General features: G+C 35.2%; 1 protein-coding gene and 1 pseudogene across 2 annotated transcripts in view; one reads left to right on the top strand and one right to left on the bottom strand.

Annotated features, from left to right (window-relative positions):
- Window positions 1–7,219: 7,219 nt before the first annotated feature.
- The window catches only part of CEP89 (centrosomal protein 89), a 28,110-nt gene continuing 11,770 nt past the window's right edge, over window positions 7,220–23,559 (bottom strand). Inside the window, exons 14-19 of one of the 2 annotated variants that reach the window (XM_035543222.2) lie at window positions 22,623–22,803; window positions 21,811–21,978; window positions 21,006–21,147; window positions 19,933–20,022; window positions 13,564–13,733; window positions 7,220–10,178 (exon numbers count right to left, since the gene is read on the bottom strand). In XM_035543222.2, coding sequence (XP_035399115.1) covers window positions 9,947–10,178; window positions 13,564–13,733; window positions 19,933–20,022; window positions 21,006–21,147; window positions 21,811–21,978; window positions 22,623–22,803 — 983 coding nt within the window. In that variant the 3' untranslated portion in view covers window positions 7,220–9,946. Of the gene's footprint in view, window positions 10,179–13,563; window positions 13,734–15,779; window positions 15,804–19,932; window positions 20,023–21,005; window positions 21,148–21,810; window positions 21,979–22,622; window positions 22,804–23,559 lie in introns of those variants that run through there. The other variant, XM_035543223.2, reaches the window with a different exon arrangement.
- LOC118246288 (E3 ubiquitin-protein ligase RNF182-like) lies at window positions 15,893–16,607 on the top strand (annotated as a pseudogene).

Below are 23,559 nucleotides of genomic sequence, written 5' to 3'. Positions count from 1 at the left end.
TTTAAAAATAAGCTAACACATTTTAAAACAAGCAAGTTAATCTTCTTCCTGTGTTCCAAGAAGCTGTAAATTAAACTTATTCCTCAGTGAATTCTTCCTCTCCTTAGTGTGAAGGCTGTTGTAGCCATACTTGTGGTCAGTATGCGAAGAGGTGCAGCATGCATCATTTACTCTAAATATTCTTCTATATGCATGTAATTCCTATTCTAATAAATTAATTAAAGTTAATTCGAAGAGAATTAAGTAAAACACACAAAATGTTCAGTATTTATGGAAGTGATGAAGTATGCCTGTACTAAGCAGAGATAATGTTAACTATGATCTACAGAGCAGCTCATTCACAAATACCTGCTTTTTGTTTTAATTAGGGCAATCTAAAAATTTAGTTGTTAGCACTAATTATTGTGTGATGCATACTGTTGCGTATGATTATATGGAGTGCCGTACAAGTTTTGAGCCTGAAAAGTACATGGAGGCAAGTGAGCTAACTCAATTCTGGAGCGTTTCCAAACTTTTGAGTAATTTTAAATGATGGAGGTACAAGTAAACTTTTATATGTCAGGATTTAAATGCTGATCAGATGTCAGCCAATAGTACCATAGAGGAAAAAAATGTTCATTCAGTTTCTTGTTGACTGTTAAGGAATAATTAAGAATGAAAATGAAAGACTAATAGTTTATCCGCAGTAAGCATTTGGTAAGGAGGCACTTCCTTCTAGAGATAGTTACCCACATCGACTTTTATATGTGAAACGATGCTTTTTAGACACTCTAAGCCTTTCCAATGTTTGTCTTCTAAATTATTGTTTATTTGGATTATGGATTAATTTTAGACTATTTCTATGTGACATAGCATTTTTAGAGCTGTTTGAGTTCTTCAGTCTGCTTGTGTGTTCCTGATGTGCAGTTCTGCACTGAGAGATAAATACGCATTAAGAGATGGTGTATTTTGTCAGGCAGTTTATTGCTTATGTTCTTGAATTTCACCCTATAGGTCTGAGTACCTATAAACCATGATTTTTAATGGATCTTACTCTGAGTATACTCAGCCATGTGTTCCTACTGCTGTAGGGAAGGCTCTTTCTGATACTTTGTCCTTGGTAGGTAAACACCATTTTTCTGCTGTCATTGTGTTGGCGTGAGATGCTTGGCACAGAACAAATACAAGTCTCTCAAAGCTACATCTTAAAACCATGCAAAAGACACATTATTTTGTTTCCAAGATCCTATCTTGTTTACTTACATTTTTCTCCTGGTATCTTATATCACAGTGAATTATGGGACTAGAATCAGAATCACAGAATCATCTAGGTTGGAAGAGACCTCCAAGATCACCTAGTCCAACCTCTGACCTAACACTAACAAGTCCTCCACTAAACCATATCACTAAGCTCTAAATCTAAAGGTCTTTTAAAGACCTCCAGGGATGGTGACTCAACCACTTCCCTGGGCAGCCTATTCCAATGCCTAACAACTATTTCAGTAAAGAAATTCTTCCTAATATCCAACCTAAACCTCCCCTGGCGCAACTTTAGCCCATTCCCCCTCATCCTGTCACCAGGCATGTGGAGACTTCACTCTTCTAATATACTAGAGAGTTAGGCAATACGTTTGTTAAAGATTTTCAGCTCTGTTGTGAAATGCAAATACAGATCGTGTTAGGATGTTAACAACATCTTTTAGAGCAGACGGGCTGCTCAAAAGTTATTACAATAAAGTAAAGACATAACTGAAGTTTTTGCTGATTCAGTAAGCTTACATAACAAGTATAGCTATTTAGATAAATTTGAAGGGTTTTAATAATCTCAGTATGTAGATGTTTTTTCTTGGCATCATAATTATTAATTTCAAAATAAGTGTTTACTGTTCTTTCAAATAATAATCATTTCACGTCTTTGTGGTGAATCACAGAATTGAAGGGGTTGGAAGGGACCTCGAAAGATCATCGGGTCCAACCCCCCTGCCAAAGCAGGTTCCTTAGAGCAGGCACCTGCTCTAAGGAATATCCTGATATATCAGGATATATCCTGAAATTCAGGATATATCCAACAACCACTACCAATAAGTAAGTAATGCTGTATGTTGTGTTTAGGAGACAGGTTTGATTTCTGACGTTTCTGATATATAAATCTGAGTTTAATTTTAAATTTATCAAAACCAAATATTTGATGTGTAAAGAAACTTTTAAGTACTATGATATGAGATCTTCAGATTGTGTATAAATGTGTTGAAATTAATTTAGCACAGGAAAAAAATCTGAGCTAAAAAAATCGGGAGATGTCACTTACTGAGAAACCACATTTTTAAAGGTAAAGAAGTCCTCAAAGTGCATCTGCTCTTTTGTACTCAGGCTGATGGATACTGTAGAATTTTTTTATCACATTTGTTTCCATTAGGTTTGCAGAGTGGGATGAGTGCTGAGGTATTCTAAGTGGCACATCTGTGCCTATCTGGCCAGGGATTTGTAATTCCAGAGGAAAAACTCGTAGAACACTTGATTCAGTTTGTCCATATAGTGGCATGAGTTTTTCATGGTGAAGAATTTTAGGAGGTTCTCTCTTCTGAGCTATTGAAGAGTAATGTTCTAGCTAGAAAGATACAACATCTTCATTGCTTAAGAACATAGGAAGGGAAAAGATAAGCAGCTGGGTCTAAATGACTTCTGAATCAGCATATGTCCAGTTATTTCAGGAAGGAATTACTTGATATTGTATACAATTTATAGCACACTTTCTGGTAATCATTGCAAAAAACCACACTGAAATATCTGCATGTCTTCTGTTTTACCTTGAGTTAATGATAAGCATTTCAGAGTACCTGACATCAACATCTATAGATAATACTTTTCTTACCTGAAGCTTCCTCATAAGCTATATATTAGAAAATGAATGACCCGTGGTCCCCAGGACACTATAGGGCATGCTTATCTTAATGTGTATGAGCAGCAGAATCTCTCTGATATCTGTACAATAACTGAGGCTCCGAGTACATGATACTCTACTCTGAAAACAAAGTAGTAATGCCAGTATATTTTAACAATATTTGGAAAATGCATCTGAATTGCTTTGGTTTACCTCAGCCTCTCCAGTGTTTTTGTTTGTTTGTTTTTGGAAAGGTGGTAGTAGTGTTTGCATTTCAATTTATAATCAGGTTATTTGATCCAAATACTTCCTAGGGAAAATAACGCCTTGTTACAAACAGAATGCGGTCTATAAATGGAGAAATTAAACTTTAATGTGACGGCATTTTTACAAATTCCAGAATTTTCTCAGTTTCTTGATAAGAATTGAAGCACTTTCCCTTTTTATACTTTGTTTTGTGAAAGGATAAATTGGCATGGGAATAAAATGGTCAAATAATTTATTTAGAAGAGTATGTGTTTATTTGAGTAACTACGAAACAAGGCTGAGAAACATGATTTTAAAACATCACAAAGTCCTGTGGTTTTTTTTTGTTTTTTTTTTTTTAGACACAGTTTGCTTTAATACTCATGTACTAACCAAACTCATTTACTCGATTATGCAAAGTTCCAACACATTCACATTTGAGTGTGTTTGGAACTTGTTTCTGATTACAAGGTGATGATTTACTTAGATCAGGATAGCTAATTCCTCATTTCAGCACTTTAAGGATGCATAAAGCTGTGGTGCTTATGCAAATAGGAAAGATTATTCTGTTTGTTTCTTTCTATTACTTTAGTGTCAGGCAGTAACAGCTATGGCACTGGACTATGAAGGAATTTGTTGCAGTGAGTATGAATTTACTAGTCAGACTAAATCTGGTTTTATTTCTCAAAATAATAAGCCAAATGGATAGGGAAGAATATCAATTTTAGAAGGGCTTTTATTGGTGAGACTGCCTTCGTATTTTCACCAACAAACTGGGGTGGCAAGGACTAAAAAATACATTTTAAAAGTCTGTAACGGAGTAGATGAAAATTAATTGGAAAAAGTGAGGAAGAAAGAATTAGTGACTTGCTGTCAGGCTTGGAAAAGTTTTCTCCTTGCAGGAGTTTTTCCTGGGTCTGTTCTGTTCACTGGTCATGTTTATGTTGCAGCTGACAGAAAATACTATGAATATACAGATTAGTGAACAGTACAAAATAGGGAGAATGTTGTAATGCAAAGTAAGAATTCAAAATCATCTTGAAAGCTTGGAAAATGATCTTTAAAAGTAAATAAGACAAGGAGGACTGTGACAAGGTGCAGCGTGTAGGCAAGAGTAGTCAACTGCACAGGTCAGGGATGGGAACAGCAGGTTAGCAGCAGTTCTTGAGGGAATTCAGTGCAGTGACTGGAGAAGAAAACTTCCGTATTTCACCAGAAATGGTCATCATTGTGCTGTTGTGACAAAGACAGCTGTGTGGTACGTGTGATCAGAACAGGAATGCAAGCTGCAAAGCACGTATGAAATTATTTTGCTTTGGATGGATGGTTAATAGAATCTTAGAGAGAGGAAGGGAATAATCCTTTCTCCATGTCCATGGTGGATAGGACTAGAGGTCTTGCACTTAAACTGAAGCAAGAAAGATTTACCTTAAATTTTCTTTCTAAGGGAGTTTTTCAGTGATTCTAGATTTTCTGTTGTGTTGAAAACAATACCTAGCAAATGAGGGAATTTGGAACAAATGTATTCTACTGAAAAAGCTTAATAAGACATAACAGTTTGAATCATGAAAAGCTTTCGTGGTTGCTTCGTTGTTGCTGATAGAAAGCATCTTGAATGGTGTGCTTTTTTGTGTTGTTTTTTTGTTTTGTTAATTCATGTCTGTGAATATTGAGCAGGATTCACAGCATATGCTTTGGTATGTACAAAGTGATTTCTATGCAAATCATGCAAGCTGGAGAGGTAAAAGTAGACCTTTGTTTGTCTATTTGATTGCTGTGGGAGGTACAGTTTTCAAAGGTTTACAATATCCATATAGTGTCTATGAAGTACATGGTAGTAGTTGAAATTTAGAAAACAAGTACAACATAAACGTGTGATAGAAGGCTTCTGTCATCTTTGGGATTTTGACTTAAAGGCAGTTGTTTTACAGTTTTTTGATTTTGCCTTCAATACTTTTTCCCAGTGCTGTTTTCTGTCATGAACTTCATCCCATTACTTAGTTTGCCTTGGCTCAAAGGTTACTGAAGTGATTTATTTCCATCCTTGGATGTTAACAGAAAAGTGAAGAATGATTACAAGTTTTGTTTCTTCCGTAGTTTTCACGTGTTAGTTAGAGAAGAAATCTGGAACTTTGTATTTCCACGAAGCTCCCTCCAAAGAGGACGAACAGTAAATGTCAGATTTTTAGTTTTCTTTTGGTTTAGCACCATTACATTTTTGTGCATAGTAGCAGGAGTGGAAACAAACTGGTCAATGGCTAGTATTACATACTATTAGGGAATTAAAAACAAGTTGGAGTGGGAGTTCTCTTTCACTCTGTGGAGAAAAGGTAAAATAACGAGATCCTAGTAGTTAATTGGAGGTTAAACTGCAGTCATGTCTAACAGTGTAAGAAGTAATATCTTTACATTTTGCACAGATTATTAAGCTGTTGAGTTTTTCTTTTGTGTTTTTTGCCTTTTTTTTTTTTCCATTTAACTACCTACTCCACTGAATCAGGGTGAACGTGGCCCTCCTGCTTTGTTGGTACAGGTTAGTTGTGTGTTCTTTTACAGGTGCTAGCCAAAGAATTTTTACCAATTGGGAGGTGGTATGTGATAAACATAAATGCAAAAGAAGCAGCCAGCAGGTGTAAGGTACTTTGTTACACAGTGAGTACTTTTTCTGTATGTAAAAGTATAACATCTCTTGCTACCAAAACAGAAATTGGTAGACATTGATACCATATTGAAATCAAGTACTGCTTTTATATTATAACCCTTGCCCATTTTGCATACTTTTTCATGCTCTTGTTTTTTATACCAGTACTCAGTTTAGTAGATGTTCATTTTTTCTTAGCTTATCCTGTTGTAAAGAGCTCAGTGTAGTGGAATGTGGCAGCTTTGGATTTGAAGAGCATTCAAATATTAAATGATCTATGGCCATTGTCATAATCTCCATTCATAAGGATCACAGGCTTAGTAGGAGCAACTCTGAAAACTACAATTTTTATATGCAAAGTCCGAAAAAGAACAACAGAATTCCTACTACTAAAAACTTTTGTGGCTCCAATCCATTTGTATAGTAGCAGCATGGCAGCAGCCCCTAAGTAGGAGTAGAGTCCTGTTGTTTTATGCACTGTACAACTACATCAAAGCCCTTAAAGATACTTTCTCCTGTATTGGGCTTATGTGGCAAGGTATTTTATCAAAGCAGTTCAAAGTGTGCTTCTGGTAGGAATTACAAGATGATCAAAATCATATGACTCCTGGGGAGGAGAATCAATAAGCATTAAAGTGTTCAGAATACTTGTACATATATGTATGCAAAATGATTACAACAGTGAAGATGACAAAATGTAGATAGACCCACACTTGTTGTGAAAGTGGTACGCTTCCTTTTACCTTTGATTTTCAGACCACAATTAATCCTCAGTTAAAAGAATCTGATACTGTTTTAAAGGGAAGAACACATACCAGCAGTTATTTCTCATTGGTTCATGTTCAAATCTTACCCTAACTTGACTTGTTTGCTTCTGACTTGTATAGCTCCTCGCCTTCCTATCTTCTTGTTGACTACTGCAACATGAAGCTAATGACCATGGAGAAGAATCAATCATTTGAAGCACGAGGTAGCCAGTGTCGGGGAATATCAGTAGTCCAAGTGCATAATAATGCAAGTACGATATCTCCCCTTCTTCCCAGTGGCTGCAGAGACTCGACTTCCATACTGCTTCAGAGAAAAGGAGGTAGGGAAAATCATTCTAACCTTAACAAAGTCAGGTGTGCATTCTTTAGGAAGAATGGACTTCAGATAATCATTTCTATGTTAATAAGGCAAAGTAGCATTCCTGGGAGGGATGGACTTCTTAAATATCTTGTTAACTGTCGCAGTTGACGCTGTGGTGGGGCCTCTAGGAGTGGCACACCCAGTATTATAGCTCAGAAGAGGGAGATAGAAATGAGAGACTGCTAGTTTTTGGCTAAAGGGAATGTCCCTTTTGTTAGCATGAACTTCTTAGTCAGACCTCCCAAACGTTAATCTTCCACCACACAATGTTTTTGTTTTATTTAGTTTAATATGGCTTTAAGAGGAAAAAGGAACAGATGGTAGTCATACTTAACAGTTAAAATAAAACGGTGTAATACTGTCTTGCACGGTCACTTCACGTGAAGTTCCTGGTTGCCATACCTGAGATCTGCTGATTCTGCATTCTTATGCTGATACTCCACACCCTTGTGAGAAACATTTATTTCTCTGTTCTTGTCTGTCTATTATCCCTTTACTTATAATCTGTCTGTTTTTCCTGCTCCTTTAGAAAATAAAAATAAGTTTCAGAAGCACTGTTGGTATCAATCGTTTCCTTGACAGGAATATAATATATGTTACCGTGTACACTTTCCAGCACTAGCATCTGATTCAATGATTGTTTTATCATGGTGTAAAAACATTGTTTCATTGATCATCTTTATGGAATTAATTTGTAATGAGAAATTAAGAAGATAAGGAATGTCTGTTAATTACAAAAAGATGGATCTTGTGTTTCTCTGACAGCATATATTTGGTATTGATAAACAAACAAGTTCTCAGTCTTCCACATGGTAATTTAATTCTAACCTAGCCCATTTAAAACCCTTTTTTTCTGATTTCAAATGAAACCAAAGTATTCTGTAACTTGTTTTAGTGAGTTGGCTTAAATCAAGGCTTCTGCTGGATAAATGCAGTGTTCTAAGGCAATATATGAAAAAAGTGTGCTCCACTTATATTCAGTATGTGAAATAAAAGGTCCTTGTATTGGAAGTTAAGTTCAGCCCATCTATCTTTCATTCAGTGTCTGTGTTGGTTACATTGCATTTTCCTTTGGTTCAGGCTGAATTTATTTACCTAATCCAAGTTGCAATAAAACGTAACTTAGCAACTGTGTTTATAGGTATATTAACCTAAGGACAGAGTGAAGGAACTCTCTTCCCAGTAGTAGAAAAAAAAAAAACAGTTTTATTGAATTCATATTAAATAAAAGTGTACACAGTTCTGGTAAGTAGAAAAATTAGGTGTTCTCTGGCTAGTTGTCATGATTCTGTGCAACTTCAATCATCATTCTGAAATACTACCAAAACTTCTCTCAGACCAGTTGGACAGAAGTCTGCCTAGGTGGTACCTCCAGGTAGCAGTTAGTGTCTTCGTGATAAATATTATATTGCATGATAAATAGATTAAGCAGTGACAGGGAGGAGACGCTGCATTTTGTACCGTAGTTGGAAAGTCTGACAATCCAGTGTCAATCAACTTTTTCCACTAGATAACCTTTCACGTTTATAACACCAATTTTCAAATAGCATGTAATTGCATCTCATTTGATTTGTAATGGCAAGTTGTAAAAGTGCTTAAAGCTTCTTAACCGTGTTTGTTGTTCACATCCAGAGTGATAAAGCATCTACCTAGCATCTACCTTGGGTGACTTTTACAGGCACTTCACTTCAGTGCTGTTGATGTATGTTTGGGGGAGCATGTTTTACAACTTAAAAATGCGTCTAATTTTTCAGTATTTTTTTTTTCAAAATACTGATAAATCTCCAATATTGATTTGTCATGGGTCTACCTTACTGTGAATGAAAATGCCTCAGGAAAGCTAAAAACTTTCTAGTCCCTGACAGTCACAGTATATATTCCTTTTAGTATTTCACTTTTTCAACTCTTTTCATTAACTTTGATCAAAGTTGATGAGATGTTTCATATTTCTAATGTTACAGAACTGCTGGTCATAGATTGTGTTGTTAAATTTTTCTGGTTCCATTTAGGTTTTTGTTACAGAAATGAAGCAACAAACAAAAAGCTAGTCCACAAAATTGCATGTGAATTCCAAAATGAAAGTCATACTCCATATTGCTTCAGTATTGATGTGCAGTATTGTTGAAAAACATTTATTATGAAAATAAAGGCAAATGTGTTATCATACTAATCTAAGGACTGGCATTGCTGCAGAGAATGCTCTGGAAAAAATAATTCTGGCTTCCTGCAAAGCTACTGAATTGGAAGTGAGAAAGACCACTCAATTTGGAGGGAGGACTGCATCCTCTGCCAGGTTCTTATCCCTTTGGCAAAACTACAATAGGAAACTTGTTGAGGCCTGGGCTCTTTTAAATCTACTTCGTGGACAACTGTGCATTCAGGCACCACAAGTTGTCATGAGGATGTTTCTGTCCTCTTTGCTTCACAAATATTTCCGTCCATGAGAAAACAAGATTTTTGGCTGGCAATTCAATCTAAGAACATCCTTGAAACACAGAATGTCAGGATGCTTCATCACCAGCAAAGAGAACAGACAACACCGTGGTTTTTTTTTTTTTTTTCAACTTTGGTCATGATCTATATTTTATTTGACAGTTTGTGGAGAAACGACTGAAATTTGGCCTTTTAATTAAAATATATAATATATATGAGACATTATCTCATGGAGGTTTTCTCTTTTCCTGTTCAGTTTATTTATAGCACATTCTATGTACTGTTTCTGTGTTAGAACTTCAAGCTAAATCATTATTATTTTTTATTTTGTTAACTATGTACTTGTGGACTTACGTTAATTTAGAGCTGTACCACATCTTGCCTGAATAAGGAACAGCCTTTTCTTTAAAAAATGAAGTTAAATTTTAGCCTGGAATTACACTAATATTGCTGTAGCTGGAGAACATCTTGCTGTCATTTTGAGGACTCTTAAAAAAAAAAAAAATTGAAGAGGGTAAATGTGTGAAGAGGCTACTGCATTGTGTTGTTGAAAAAGTCAAATTCAGGCACATAGTTCTCTGTTCTTCTGTGATAATCCTATCTTTGGTGATATGCTTTAGGCATCTTTATTCTTATCACTAAGATTCTTGGTGAATTTCATTCTTAGTAGGTGATGGTTTCACATCACAATAGCTAAAATCATGTCCATAAACCAGGTCCTTCTGAGAGACTTCATCCAAGTATGACTCGTGAACTGTGACAGTATTCCACATGTCGTTTTTTCCCAGAGATTTATGTAAGAGTTCTCTCATTCTCCTATTTTCATTGGATGTGGATTCCCAAATGACTTCAAGTTCACCTTCCACTTTTCTAGGAAAAAAAAATGAACAGCATTCTTAATTTTAAAGCCACTTTTCTGCAGTATGTAATTACAGTACATGCATAAGCAAATTATACGATGTATGTATTTAGATGCTTGAAATGTTCTGATTGAAATTAGCGTGTTTTTTTTTTTAAAGGCCGGTAAATATAATGTTAAGAGAGGACGTGATCAGGAAAAAGAAGATTCTGACCCACATAATGAGTTGGATTAAGTCTACCCAAAAGAGCAGTGCTTGTGAGATTCAAATATTATGACTGTCTTCGAATCAGGCTCTGTTGTGACTGCAATTCTGCTTCCTGTAATAGGTATGTTTCTGTAACACGTGCGCTTTTCTTCTGCCAGATGCCAGGAGTTCTGTATCTTGTTCACTCAGAGGCTAAAAAAAAGTCTGCTCAAACAGACGGTCAGTTCAGATTGTGCTCAGCTACATGCCTCTTTGTGGAGGCCAAACAGAAGCGATGTCAACTTTTGGGTTGTTTTAGTTAGAGGTGGTGAGTGGGGATATGAAGGACAGTCCTGAAGGCATTATGTCATTCTTTGTATGCTAATTTCTCTGACCGCCTAAGCATAAATGAATTCTTTATTGTTCTTCTCAAGAAAAAGGTTATTTGTGAGCATGGCAGCTAACGCTGTTTAATAATGCAGTATATTCTAGCCACAGACTTTTTAGTGAGTTATATCTGGTCATGGTTAAGCATTTGGGTTTCCTCTGACTCACTTCTAGTATGTGTCAAAATACAATTTAATCAGAAAATTGAGATCGCTTGAAGTGAAAAACAAAAGCATTGCATGGAAAATGAGCACACATCTTAACGCTGTAGAATTCTGCTAGCCCTTTACACAAATTCTCCTGAATAGTGAAAGTGAACACCACTTTCTAAAAATGAGAAAGAAACCTCTGTAAAACATAAATGTAAGATTCAGTGCTGTCAAATTACATTTTTGGCAAAAGATGTGTACTAGCAACTGTATAATCAGCACTTCTTATAGGATCCTTCAAGATCAATTACACTTCCCATTGAGAAAGAAGTGGTAAAAAGTGGCCTTGAAATAGTAGTAGCTCATTCTGTGTCTCACCTTATGAGTGGATATAAAGATAGAAATCAGAAAAATACCTTACTGAAAAGGCATTAGGATTATCTTCATCATATTGCTTGGAATGAACTTCAGGTGGTAGTGGTGATCTTAAGAATTGAATTAAAGCAAAATAAGGTAGGTGAAGGCAGTACAGTTGCTAAGAGTATCCCCGAGACTCTGCCCAGGAACATTTGAAGCTACATTAATGATTTGGAGCTTTCCATTTCTGCCAGGTCTCTAAAAAGCTAATTGAGAAGCACTCTCTCATTTTTCAAACATCAAAACTGTAGCTGACTTAGTTCTCAAGAACTGTATTTCCTGTTGACACAATGATAAGGGTGTCTGATAATACTACCAATTACTCAGTGTATGCTTCAAAATACTTTACAAAGGCAGCTATTCTCAGCTTATATTTTGGGGGATGTAAGGCACAAAGAGTAAAAGTTGTATGATTGAACTTCCCCTGCAAGCCATCCTGAGATTTACCCTGAGTTTGTTTATCTACTTTCTAAGGTCAACACTCTCTTTTTTAAAAAAAACTTGTTGAATTGTTAATGCTCATATGATCCTGAGGGAAAGTCAGAAGTAAAAAGATAAAACCAAAGATCACTGAATTCTGAGTTGTAGTTCAATGTTGTCAGCAAGGCTGACAAATGGGACAGGTATGAGACCATCCAAGCTATACTCATTATCACTCTACAAATACAGTTCAATAGCAACCGCATCAATTTTTGAAAAAAAAAAAAAAAAAGTTCAAAGAGAGGTTTTAAAAGCACCAATGTGGTTAGAATGACATCAGTATCAAGAAAGCATGCATATAGAAGGAATGGTGTATCTGAACGCTTCTTGGAGGATTAATTTTTAAACAAAGCTGACATGCAGAATCTGAAAGTGTTTGCTGACTTTCCTTTGGACTGAGCAGTCAAATCATGTTGTTGTCAAGGAAGCATATTGCAGATAATCCTTGCTTTGCACACAATATACTACAGTCAGAAGAAAGTCTTCAGTGTGGCATAATAGACAGCTTTTATAGTTCTTTTTTTTTCTGGTGAGCATCTGAGGAACAGCAGTCACAGTCTAATTGTAGTTAGAAAGGTGTGGGGTTTTGTCTCTGCAGGTTTTTGTTTTAACATTCTGACCCAATCAAAAGCTAAAAATACATTCTGCTTGTGTTGGGGAGGGGTAGTCTTTTTGTCCTTCCCACAAAAATGAGTTTGTATATGTTTTTAGTATTTCTGCAACTGTATGCTTAATTTTCTCCGTCTGCTAAATGTACATTTTCATTTAACTTGTATTGTGTGTTATTTAGAAGACTTTCAGTACTACATACTGGTTTTTTTTGAAGTTTTCCAGTGTTTCAGCATCATTCTACTTACAAACCTTGTAGAGCTTCACAAGAGCAATCCTGCTTTGTTAGTCAGCAGATTACAACAGCAGTGAATCTGTCACTGTCTTAGATTGCCTTTCTTGTACTTTGAGAAAAAGCTAAAGGTTTAAAGGATAACCTTAAGTATATTTTTTCTTGAATATAATTTAAAATGTGTTCATGTTTAACTTGCAAGCCGTACTGGCACATATAGGAACTACCAACAGTTAGAGAACAATCATAATGCAACTTTTAATATATTAGGCCATAAATGTAATTATTTGAGATACTGTTGTTCAACATTAGGAATGCCAATACAAATCAACAGGTTTTTGAGCTCTATAGCACAAATGGCATGCCTGGGATGAAGTAGCTTATAGTACAGCTTGACTGCTGTTCATAGTCTTATAAAAATCAGTTAAATGTTGGTTTTTTTCATTCTGAAAGTGGCAAATCTGTAACTTGTTAACAAAATGGTAAGGTAGATTCAAAAGGAAATCCATCAAATGTGCACTCATTAGATTCATTACTTTACTAGTAGTCTAAAACCTGTTGAGGCGGGAGGACAGGAAAGTGTTCAGCCTTCAGTAGAAGATGCTACTAAATAACTAACATATGTCTTGATTATTTTTAGCCTCCTAAATCATCAGAGACTAGGCTCAGATTGGTATTTTTCATACGTATTTTCTTGATATTAAAAAAGTTGTAAGAATAAATTTCTCCTTCAAAGGGTGTTTTTTGGAGTTGAGATGGATGGAATTAAGAGTATTTCAGCATTTTCAGTATAGCTATAACAGGAATGAGAAAATAATATACTGTTTGAGGCTCTGTTGGAAAACAAGAGCTTTCTGCTGTGCAGAGTTGACTGCCCCGACCCCGTTTTTCCCTGTTATATCTAATTGGATTACTTCTGCCTATGACTGACATACCTTTTTTGCTGCAGCACTTCATTAAGGGTTTCCTGTTTGTCTTCCAGCAAACGCTGCAGGTGCTTCAGTTCTTGCTGGTACTGAGCAGTCTTCCCGGCAAATTCTTTCTCCTGCTCAGTCATTTTGAGACTGATATCTCCAAGCTTCCCAGCTGCTTTCTTTTTATAGAGCTGTAAAAATTAATAGGAAAAATGTGATGACAGCAGAAATAAGAACAACTTACTACCAACAAAAGAAGCTGAGAGAGAGTTAGCAGTTTGATCAGTGATGCCTTGCTTAAATACATCAGGTAGGTTGCTTATGTGTATGTTGTTTTTTTTTTAACCTATTTGTTAATTTGAAGGCATTACACTTGTATTTTGCAACCTGCCTTGGGCAGGGACACCTTCTACTATATCAGTTTGCTGAAAGCCACATGGTGCTTACCAGTTGTCCAACAGTGATATTTATCCATGCATGCTATAAAAGTGTGTTCTGTTCTTTAATCTTAATACTAAGAGGTAGAACAGAGTAGCTTCATGTTTTAAAACATATTACTGTTTCACGTAATAGTTCATTCTGTTTACTGATGGCACAAGTCATTTATGCTTATTGGCAGTAATAACCAAATATACAGGTCTAGTGCTTTCTGAAATAACTTCTCCATTCAATTACATAACCATATGAGGAACTGAAAAAATAGGGCTTGTCAGGTGTTGTTACACATTTCTATGTGCTGCTTTTCTCTTGACAGAAACAGACATTATCCAATAACAGCTTTTTTCCTGTGATTACAAACATAGTGCTTAAACTGTTGTTATACGTGCAGAATGTGATGTCTGACATTGGCTATAAGAATTTTTTGGGATGGAAGCACTCAATAGAACTGCAAAATAGTTTGTGATCCTTTTCACAAATGTGTCACTTTGGAATTGCATTTTCTGAAGGTAATAGTAATATTGTTGGCTTGACATGCCCGTTCTTCCTCTGCCAACTGAAGCTGAGCCATACGTGCAGAATGGTTGCAAAATCAGTGGGGCACAAAGGGCAATAGTGCACCATTTCCTGGCCTAAGGATTAAAACATGAGACTAGATGTGAGGGATACATAGTTCTTATCTTGTTCCTAGGAATGTTTATAACTAAGTTGATGTAAAATGCATAAGCAGCAAAACTTCAGCAGGATGGCTGACCCTAGACTGCTCCCTGCTCATTTTGGGGAGCTGAGCCAGGTTGGGGTGGTTCTGGGCACGCAGCTACAGGCACTGACAGAACCTTTGCAGCAGCTGCTATATTTGAATTGTTCAAGACAGTCTTGTATTATTTTTTTCTGAAGTGCAACAGTGAGTAGACTGATGGAGATTACCGTTTGCAGGAAGAAGGGGATAACACAGCTGGAAGTGGTACTATTTTTCCTCTATAGCTGAAATGGGTAGTCTGCCCAAGGTCATGGCACTGTAGGAATATAGGAAGCAGCCAAGATGAGCAGTGATGATGGATATAGCAGCTGGGACTGAAGAGGACATAATTTACACTCTTATAAAGTAATTTCAAAAAGGTATGTTTTGAGCACCATATTTCTTTTATACTATGTGTACTGAATTACTTGGCAGCTATTTATGTTGTTCACATGAACGTTTTTCCAGTATAACTCTTGCTTTAAATAGAGCTGTTAAGCTAAATGATTTTCATCTAAAGTAAAACTAAATAATTAGGTGTGAACTAATTTTTTGGTTATATAAAAACTTTTTTTTTCCTTTATAGTTTAGGGTTTCTGAAGTTGCTATGAGTCAGAAGTGTTCCTTGTATTTTCAAAAAAAAAAAAAAAAAGCAGGAGTACACTCTAGATAAAAGAGCCCTGTGTACAGAGACTTAAATAAATCCATGGTCTCATGAAGTTAGATCCAAAGCATCTTTCCCTAAGCGCAGATTAATGTTGATAGGAATGCTGTGAAGAAGCACCCTAGGTTCATTCATATGCCTTGGTGTGCACAACTAGTTGACAGGATGCAGAAGGTAATCTATGCAATGGTTACAGGCAGTTCTGAAACAAACAATTCCTTAGTGTTGAGGAATTGCTTGGAGCAAACTATTAGCATTTTCTCTTAGCAGTAACTTTGTGCTCCAACTGCAATATGTAGCAAAGTGGAACGAAAAAGAAAATAGCCAGTCTGTGGGGTAAAGTTACCTGAAAATGTAATTCCAATGGGAGAGGCCAGATATCTTCAGTATAAAGGTTGCTTCTACCTATATTTATAAAAACTTTATCATTGATAAAAAGTATTACAAATAGAGATTCAGAATCCATGAAACAACTTGATATGATTTCTTTTTGACAGTGTGTCTAATTTAAGGATTTTACTCTCACACTGAAGGAGAAGAAAAGATGCCCAAATGATGAACTGGAGTGCAAAATCTATTATGTTACAATGTTTGCAGTCATAAACCCAAAGTCTTGAACTGTCTTCACAGAATTCGCTAGATGTTTGAATAACATATTACTTATAGGAGGCGGATCTCCCTGCATTATCTGTCCCTTTTGTCGCCATGAGATTGAGTTGCACAAAGATGAAGGACTCCCTAATGATACAAACATTATGTCTAAACTCCTATTAAAAGAGCAGCATGGAATTCTAACTGTGATGAAGTAGTTTTAACACCAAAAAACTTGACTTCCCCAAGCTCTTCCTGTGAATCATCAAACTGCTTAGTAATTATGATTATGGAAGTACAAAGAGACTCCACAAGGACTTCCAGTCAAACTGCTGCCTTAGATTACTATGCTGACCGTAGCATTGAGTCAGCATCTGTGAGTTTGCAGAGTCAGCTGGATCAAGATCTCTCTTCCAAGCTATGCAATCATCTGTACCTACAATACTGGTATGGCTGATAGGATATATGTTTTTTTTTACTTCGGTTCCCTCCCTGTTGCAATCTATTTACTAGTGATTGAAAAAGTGACCCTAGGTGTTGTAGGTGTGTCTTGTTCCCTGACGTCTTACTGTATGTCTCATGTACGGCTTCTGCCAGTGCCTCTTCCAGGAAATTTGTGACTGCTTTTCATAAAGTTGATACGCAGAATTTTTTTAATCAGTTGGTAAATATTTAACTGAACCATAAAATAACTTAATCAGACTTTAACCCTTATGCTATAAGCATTTTTAACAGTCTATAACTTCAAAAAGCTTTCTGATGATCTCTTTGAGCTTTCTTTTAGCATAAATGTATTTTTGTTAAAGCACAATAATTGTGTGACTACTAGAGAAATAACAGCATGGTGAGTTGTTTTTTTAACTTTTTTTTTTTTACTAAAAAGATGGTGGCTACTATTGCCTGTTCCCAAAGTAACAGTTTTAGACCACTGTCACGTGAATGAAAACCAACTGTGAAGAGATATTTGAAGGTTAAAACAACCGTTAAACAAAACCATTTTTATCAAATGCATGCTCACTGTTTAAAAAACAAAAAAGATCAGAAATGCTGCGTATAATATGCTTAAAAAAGTCCCATTGCAAGATAATTCATGTTATATATGATTAATTAGATAGACAGAAAGAATACCAATGAAAAACTTGCACATTTGAGTTGAATCTTTTCTGATGATGAAGGGAGATAAAGTTACATTAAATATCCATACTCCATAATCAGGAGTTTTTTTCAGGTGAGTTCTGAGTTACAACAATTATGACAAAGAATCAGGTAGTTGAATCTTAAAGAGCCAAGTAAAGAACAATTTCTTCAAGTAAGCTTTAATATTTTCATGATTTAGTATGTCTGAAAAAATATCTAACAAGTCAGTAAAAATGAACCTGTTTTCAAAATTAGAATACCAAAAGATGTTTTGTTTCCTTAACATAGTTCCTGAGCAAAAATTATTTTTCTGAATATTTGTGTTCAACCTATTTGATACTGTTCCACTGTTTTATATGGTTGTACTGATAACCTACAAAACATGTTGTACAGTGAATGACTTTATAAGGTTTTCAGTAATTGCTAAGTCCCAAACTAAACATGGGTACTTACAAAGAGAATCACTTAATTTGCTACCTAACTCAAGCATACACAGTTTAAAATTGATAATAAAGCTGTGCATATTAAACATACACATTGTTTTAGGTTTAATTTAAAGCTCAATAAAGGGTTATTGCTAAAAGGCTTTCACAATTTTTGTGTTTAATAACAGGTCTGCTTGATCTTGATTTATTTTGAGGCTTCTCAGTGAAAAACAACAAAAAACATGGGATTTTTGTTCATTTACTTTACCCAAAAGAATTTGCAAAACAGTAACAACTCTGGACCAGAAAAATCAGATCCACTTTGTCTGCAGAGCACACGTGACTTCAGAGGTAAGTGATCTAAAGGGAATAGAACTGCCAGGTTTTTGAATGACAACTGTCTGTCTACAGAGGTATGTGCCATACATTTGCAGTGAAGAATGGCTGTCCCACCTAGCCTTCCTTTTTTCTTCTCCTCCAGTAACATTTGCAGTGATGTGAAAGAAGCCCCACAAAATCTTTTGACACATACTCTTTCTGCCATGCATCTGACCTGCACCATGGTTTTGGAGTAGCTTGTGGACACTGAGATATGAGGCAATGAATTCACCAAAAGGTGAGCTTACGATGCCTTATATTTTCACCACTTTTAAGGAACTCAGACCTGTATGTAGGCTAGAAGCTTTTTTCTCATCCTAATCTGAGGACTGTATGCTCTAGTTCATATGATAAATTTTATACTTCTTATCTTGTATCTCATTCTAATAGCTAAAAGTCAATGAAGAACATTCCTTTCTAAGATAACAATTAATGTAACACAAACTATGAAGTTATATCACCTTCTTACAAAAATTAGTACATTTTAAGTACTATTACCAATGAAGACAGATTTTGCCTTAATACTGTGTAACAGGTTTACCCTGCAACTTGGTGCACAGGGCAGTTACTCCAGCTGCAGTTCCCTGAAGCAGCTGATAGTGGTATTCCTCTGGCTGATCAATCAAACTAATGAGATCTTTAACCTATTTTATTCAAGTGTGTAATCTTGAAGAATGTTGTTGTTCAAGTTTCATGGTTGCTAGAATTGTGCATGAACTGTGGAGGCAAACAAATCTTCCAAGTAAAGAATTTATTGCCTTTCCACGTTCCCCTGAATTTTTATTGGCAGCACTTAAAGCAGGGGGGTGATACGCATGACATATTAGGATTAGAAAAGTCTTCTGATTAAAAAGAACCAAACTAAAAACTTGACAGTGTTTGTATTTAAACTTAGGATTTAAAAAAAAAAAAAAAGTAAAACAAAGGAATACCCAGAACTCAGAAATCACTAGAGACAACAAAGTAATAAAGCTTCTATTTAGAAAAGTGGATTACTTGACTGGAGGTGTTTAAGAAATTAAGGTGTTCTCAGCAAAAAGGTGATTGAACTTTGCTAAAAGTTACAATTAGTACGATAAACAAGAAGTATATGATATTTTAAGTTTCTATTAGGTGGTTTTGACTGTTTAAGTCCTATCCTATACTGACACAAATTAAGAACAACAAAATTTTGCCAGTAGTTTATTCTCACTTTTTCTAAGCAGACTGTAAATAATGTTTTTAAATATTGCTGTTTCTAGTTTCCATTAACAGTTGATGGTGGTTGGTTTTTTTTAAAAGGATTTTTGTTTATATGAAAGGAAAAATGAGATTTCTTTGAAGTACTATACCTCTTGCCTTACGTGATACACAATACTGAAAATATACATATGCTTAGAAAACTGTGAGGTTATACCTCAAACACTATTGCGTAAGTGTTTACCTTAAATAACTGTAGCACTAAAGATATTAAAACATAAGAGTTTCAAATGTATTTCACACTAAACATTGTTATAATGCAATTACATGCTCCGCTTTGTATTTGCTTAGATAATCCTAAAGATAACCTGTGATGTATTAGGCTAGATGATTGAACATACTCTGAGTTTCTAAATTGCCTACCCTTTGGTCACACAAAAGTACTGTATACTCAAGATCTGTTTTTCACTTCTAAATCTAATTGCAAAGGATTTCAATTTGAAGCATTAGCAGAGAGTGGACAAAAAAAAAAAGAATAATTGGACTACATTACTGAGCAAAAATTAGAAGTGCTATTTTATTTGTATTTCATCATTTTTACAACTTGTCATAATTTTCTGAGTAATGGTGTTAACGCAGTGACCTAGCAGACACACAATACGAAAACAAAATGGAAAATGTCATTTACAAAAACTGATGATCCATTTCATTTTTATAAAAATCATAAAATCAGTGCTTTTCATAAAAACACTGACATAGATTTACTACTGACTTCTCTCATTTAAAAAAATAAAGTTTTACAAAATACCAGGTAATAGCAGGTTAGAAATACTGCTTACCTTAACTTTTTCTTGCAGCCTTCCTAAGCGTAGACTGCCTTCTACTATTTTGTTGAGAACACCATGATTTTCATTTTCCAAACACCTGGCCTGCAAACATAGATATCAAATTACATACATTGAAGAAAACAAATCTACTCTGTTTTGAGTCTTAAGAACCAAGATGGAGAAAGAATCTTGAAAATTATGCTAATAATGTCTAATTAATAATTTATTAACTGACTGTGAATATGATCAGTAACAAAATAATACCTTGAAACAGTTCTATTTTGAAAGGATCGTAGCTATTAATATTGCAAACCAAATCAATTCTGCATATTTATCTACAGGTGTATGTACGTATGTTTACGGATTCCATTTGTACGGCTGACCCTCCAGGTCAGAATCAGTCTTCTCTCAGAACCCTTGAAATCGTCAGAGGTTCATGGCAGAAATTCGGCATGTGGCTTACAAAATGCTTTTGGCTTATCCCTGCTTCCATCACTTTGTAAGTAGTGAATTTTGAAGTAGGGAGAATGATAATAGGCTTTTACTTAGACATCATGCTCAGTACTGTCTCTCACTAATAATTAGCGCCCGGTTCTAAATTCTTCCCTTCCCCCCTTTTAATGTTTTCTAGGTCTCCTCATTCGAAACCTTACCAGCTTATCTAAGTACAGGATACCTGCAATCTAACTTTCTGCCAAGGTAGGTTTCAAGTTCAGTGATTTAAATTAGGGACAGGTTGTTCAGATCCAATTCTAGCAGGTAGCAAAGGAAACTGGATATTTTAAAGTTTTACTAAAATGAGACTATTTCAATAGAATAGGCTCTCAGAGTATTTCTGCTATTAACTCAGACAGAATTAATTTAAATAAAAATAAGTGAAAGGCTTCAGAAACTAGAGTACATATTTTCAACCACTCTACATAAAACAATCTTTTGTTGCTTCTACCCTATTTGCAAACATTTAAACAGCTCAATCAACTGGAATTATAGCTTTTTTTACTGTTAATTTTAATTATTAAAAAAGTTTTTTCTAGTAGGAGGAGAACTGAAACATCAATTAAGCCATATTAATTAAAGGTAATTACCAAAAAAATAAGGTGATCACGTTCCTGAGCTATCTTCTCCACCAAACCAATAAGGTTTGTTAGATAGTGATGGGCTGCAACTTCTTTTTCTGTTGCTTCCTCCAACTGCTGTTTCAAAAGACGTATTTTCTTCTTTAATTGCCTATAAAATTAACATGAGACCCTTCAGATTGGAAACTAATAATGGCATTAAGGGAACTTGCATTGTAGGTACAAATCAGCTTGCACAAGTATCAAAAAAATCAAGTATAGTGTTAAAGATGTACTGGCTCAAAGTATTTCAAGTGCTGAAAGTATCATTGCCCATAACTTTTTTTAATAATATGCTGTGTGAATAGCAATTATAGCAGATAATCAAAAGAACAATTTCTGCAGTGGCTACAAGCTCATATTTCTTAAGAAAAATAACAGTATTATTTTTACTTTTGAAAGGTTTGTTCTACCTCTGAACCACTCACGTGCATGAGAAGGTCTGCAAATACTGGAATATCCTGTTCTTCAGCTGAATACACAAATGATTAATCATTATAGCTAACTACTATCGTTGAAGATATATTCTTAATTTGCATGTAAAGACAGAAATGTCTACAAAAACAAAAAATTTAGCAAAATTATTCAACAACCAGGCCAAATAGGCGTGACAAAGATGTATTTGAGGAAACATGGCTGCTCTGCAGCAGGTAGAAATGACACTGGGATGTGGAAAAAAATATATTTTTACAGATATTACTGCCATGGTATTTTCAAGAAATTTAAGTATTGAGAAAATGAGAACGTAATATGAAGTGGAAAAAAAGAGAGAAACCTGTTTGTCTTTTGTGTCATTTCAACATCAGCTTCCAGGATCTTCTTGTCCGCCATGAAGTTATTTTTCTCTAAAAGCAGTTTCTTGTTTTGAGCTTGCACTGATGCTATCTTTCCCATTAGGTCTTCCACCTCAGAGCGCTTTTTCTCCTGCTCCTGTTGTAAATGGCTGCAAAACCAACCACATAGTACACGTCATATATATACCTCCTTCATTTTAAAACCAAATTATGGTAAGACACTCACGTTAAAGATATGAAAAAGGTACACTGATAATGTTTAGTGGTGTCAAAAAGTGGTATTACAATCTGATGACGTATCAAATCATGAATGAAGCATAATATAGAAAAAGTAATAGTAATTCATCCTATCTGCATTTGAAATAATTTTTAATTATAAAATACACCTTCTAGTCCAAATGCATTCCTCTTATATTTTTCCCCTCAAAGAAATTACTAGCAATTATGAGAACTTTTCAGGAAGGTGTCGTACCAAGAAACAATAACTTCAACTATCGTAGGCCTGGAAGCAAACAAATTTACAGGAAGCCTTCAGAAAAATTATACTTTTCAAAGTATGCTGCATGGCAGCACTTCTGTTTCATGTCATTTTCATGCCTCTAGTGTTGGGATTTACTTCTAGAATTACAATGTTTTTGAAATACTGACTTTTCTTTTTACTTTGGTAGTTACCTTTTGTAGATTAAAAATTACAGGCATATTCCTACCTACAAAGTGATGTATGCACGTAAGGATCTGCTTATGTGAATATTTTGCAGAATTGTTTCTCTATGCACCATATACAAACTCATACCTTTTTAAATCATTCACCAAAGCAAAGTGCTCCTCTGCTGCTCTTCTGCTATCCAGTTTTGCTTTCAGCTCTTCACAAGTAGTACGTAAAGCTTCCAACTGCTTCTGGTACTCTGCTATCTGTTCTTCTTGACTTCGTTTCTTATCTTCTAAAATTATTACCTGCTTGGTCAATTTTGAAGCTTTTGGGAGGGGAAGGAAAAAATGGTTATAGCATAATAATAATAACAACTAATTCAAAAAACTAATAACTAGAACTCCAACTAAACCAATACTACATTAATTCATAGTTGTTCAAAGCATTATGTGACAGTGGATTTTTCATTTTTTTAAAATCCTGATCAGTTTGGATTCCAAATCCTAACAGTTTGGATTTTGTCTCAATTTGTTTTAGAGAAGTACCACATTTTTCCACAGTTAGGCAAAGAGTTCTATTATGAGTCTGATTTTCACTGAAATCTGCCTTTCCCCAATTCAAATCAGTAAGCCTGAAATTTCAGATAGTATCTAGACAGAATTCTTTTCAGAATGGCTTATGGTAGGTTAAAAGAGATTCTTAGAGGATATTCAAAGAATCCCTTCTGATCTCTAGCGCATTCTAGTGGTGTTATCAACATAACTCAATCCTATAAAACATTGACCAAGAAATTCAAAAGAGGACACTGCTACCCACAAAACTATGTTGAGCAAAGAGCCAACCAAAAGTCACAGATGCAGAGCTACCTACAGCTAATATCTCTTTTGACTTCAGGTAATTCAAACAAGGCCACATGTCTGTTTCAGAACATTTTCCTTTCTTTATTAACACATTCTTTCTTACAGAAGAAAGAACACAGCTCAGTGTATTTCTAATACTGGTAGTGATTTTTTTTTTTCAGACAGAATAATCTTTTTATTCTTTGGAAGTGCTTGGAAAGTGAGAGATCAGATTAAAGGCA

This window comes from Cygnus atratus, chromosome 12 (assembly GCF_013377495.2).
Source record: "Cygnus atratus isolate AKBS03 ecotype Queensland, Australia chromosome 12, CAtr_DNAZoo_HiC_assembly, whole genome shotgun sequence".
NCBI classification, from domain to species: domain Eukaryota; kingdom Metazoa; phylum Chordata; class Aves; order Anseriformes; family Anatidae; genus Cygnus; species Cygnus atratus.
This window is presented reverse-complemented; position numbering and strand designations above follow the sequence as displayed.